The sequence below is a fragment of the Nanorana parkeri genome, unplaced genomic scaffold, assembly GCF_000935625.1.
Source record: "Nanorana parkeri isolate BGI_ZX_2015 unplaced genomic scaffold, ASM93562v1 scaffold2766, whole genome shotgun sequence".
NCBI classification, from domain to species: domain Eukaryota; kingdom Metazoa; phylum Chordata; class Amphibia; order Anura; family Dicroglossidae; genus Nanorana; species Nanorana parkeri.
Window position 1 is genome coordinate 61,652 of NW_017309034.1, and position 1,023 is coordinate 62,674.

A 1,023-nucleotide genomic window follows, 5' to 3' on the forward strand; every position below is an offset into this window, starting at 1 on the left:
TAGGGTGAAATGAGGGGGGAAGGGGGGTAATAGGGTGAAATGGGAGACTCACCTGAGCTGGGAGTGCAGTTTGGTGGCTTTGGAGCTGAAATCCTCCCAGATGGGGTAGGAGCTCTGGAAGAGACGGAGATAAAGGGTTAATATGACACAATAATAATTATCCCATCACATGACTTTCCTCAAATTGAGGACATATCACACTTCCTGTTCTCATACTTTGTATCGGGGGGACATATCACACTTCCTGTTCTCATACTTTGTATCGGGGGGACATATCACACTTCCCGTTCTCATACTTTGTATCGGGGGGACATATCGCACTTCCCGTTCTCATACTTTGTATCGGGGGGACATATCGCACTTCCCGTTCTCATACTTTGTATCGGGGGGACATATTACGCTTCCCGTTCTCATACTTTGTATCGGGGGGACATATTACACTTCCTGTTCTCATACTTTGTATCGGGGGGACATATTACACTTCCTGTTCTCGTACTTTGTATCGGGGGGACATATTACACTTCAATTACATCTTTGCGGTTGCGTCGCGGTAATGTACGCTGTGTTATCTCATCCACCCAAACCCCGCCCCTAAATCTGTGCAGGAAGTTGAATGTGACCCCAGGACGTGGCCCTGGACGCGCTGCCATTGGGACGGAGGGGCCAGGTCTGGGACTGTCCATGCCGGAATCTCTACACATGGCAGCAGGAAGCGGAGATCGATGGTCCCGGATCACATGGTACTCCCAGGGATACACCCCCAACAAACGACCGTGGCTATTATTATGGAGTTGCCCCATTTGTGGTTATGACTTTTCCACAAGATTCTGGGGGGTGTCTGCGGGAATTTGTCCCATGTGTGAGGTCAGGTGCTGATGTTGGAGGAGAAGAACCGGGCTCACAGTCAGTGATCAGTAGGGATGAGGTCGGGGCTCTGTGCAGGACACTCGAGTTCCTCCACCACAGTGGTGACACCATGTCTGTATGGAGCCCCCTCCTCCCCCATGTTTGTATGGAGCCCCC

At 51.1% G+C, this 1,023-nt stretch overlaps 1 protein-coding gene across 1 annotated transcript in view; it reads right to left on the bottom strand.

Moving 5' to 3' along the window:
• Window positions 1–1,023, bottom strand: part of MTSS1L (MTSS1L, I-BAR domain containing) — a 40,644-nt gene that overhangs the window by 31,197 nt on the left and 8,424 nt on the right. The window contains 1 exon segment of the mRNA XM_018574146.1: window positions 53–114. Coding sequence (XP_018429648.1) covers window positions 53–114 — 62 coding nt within the window.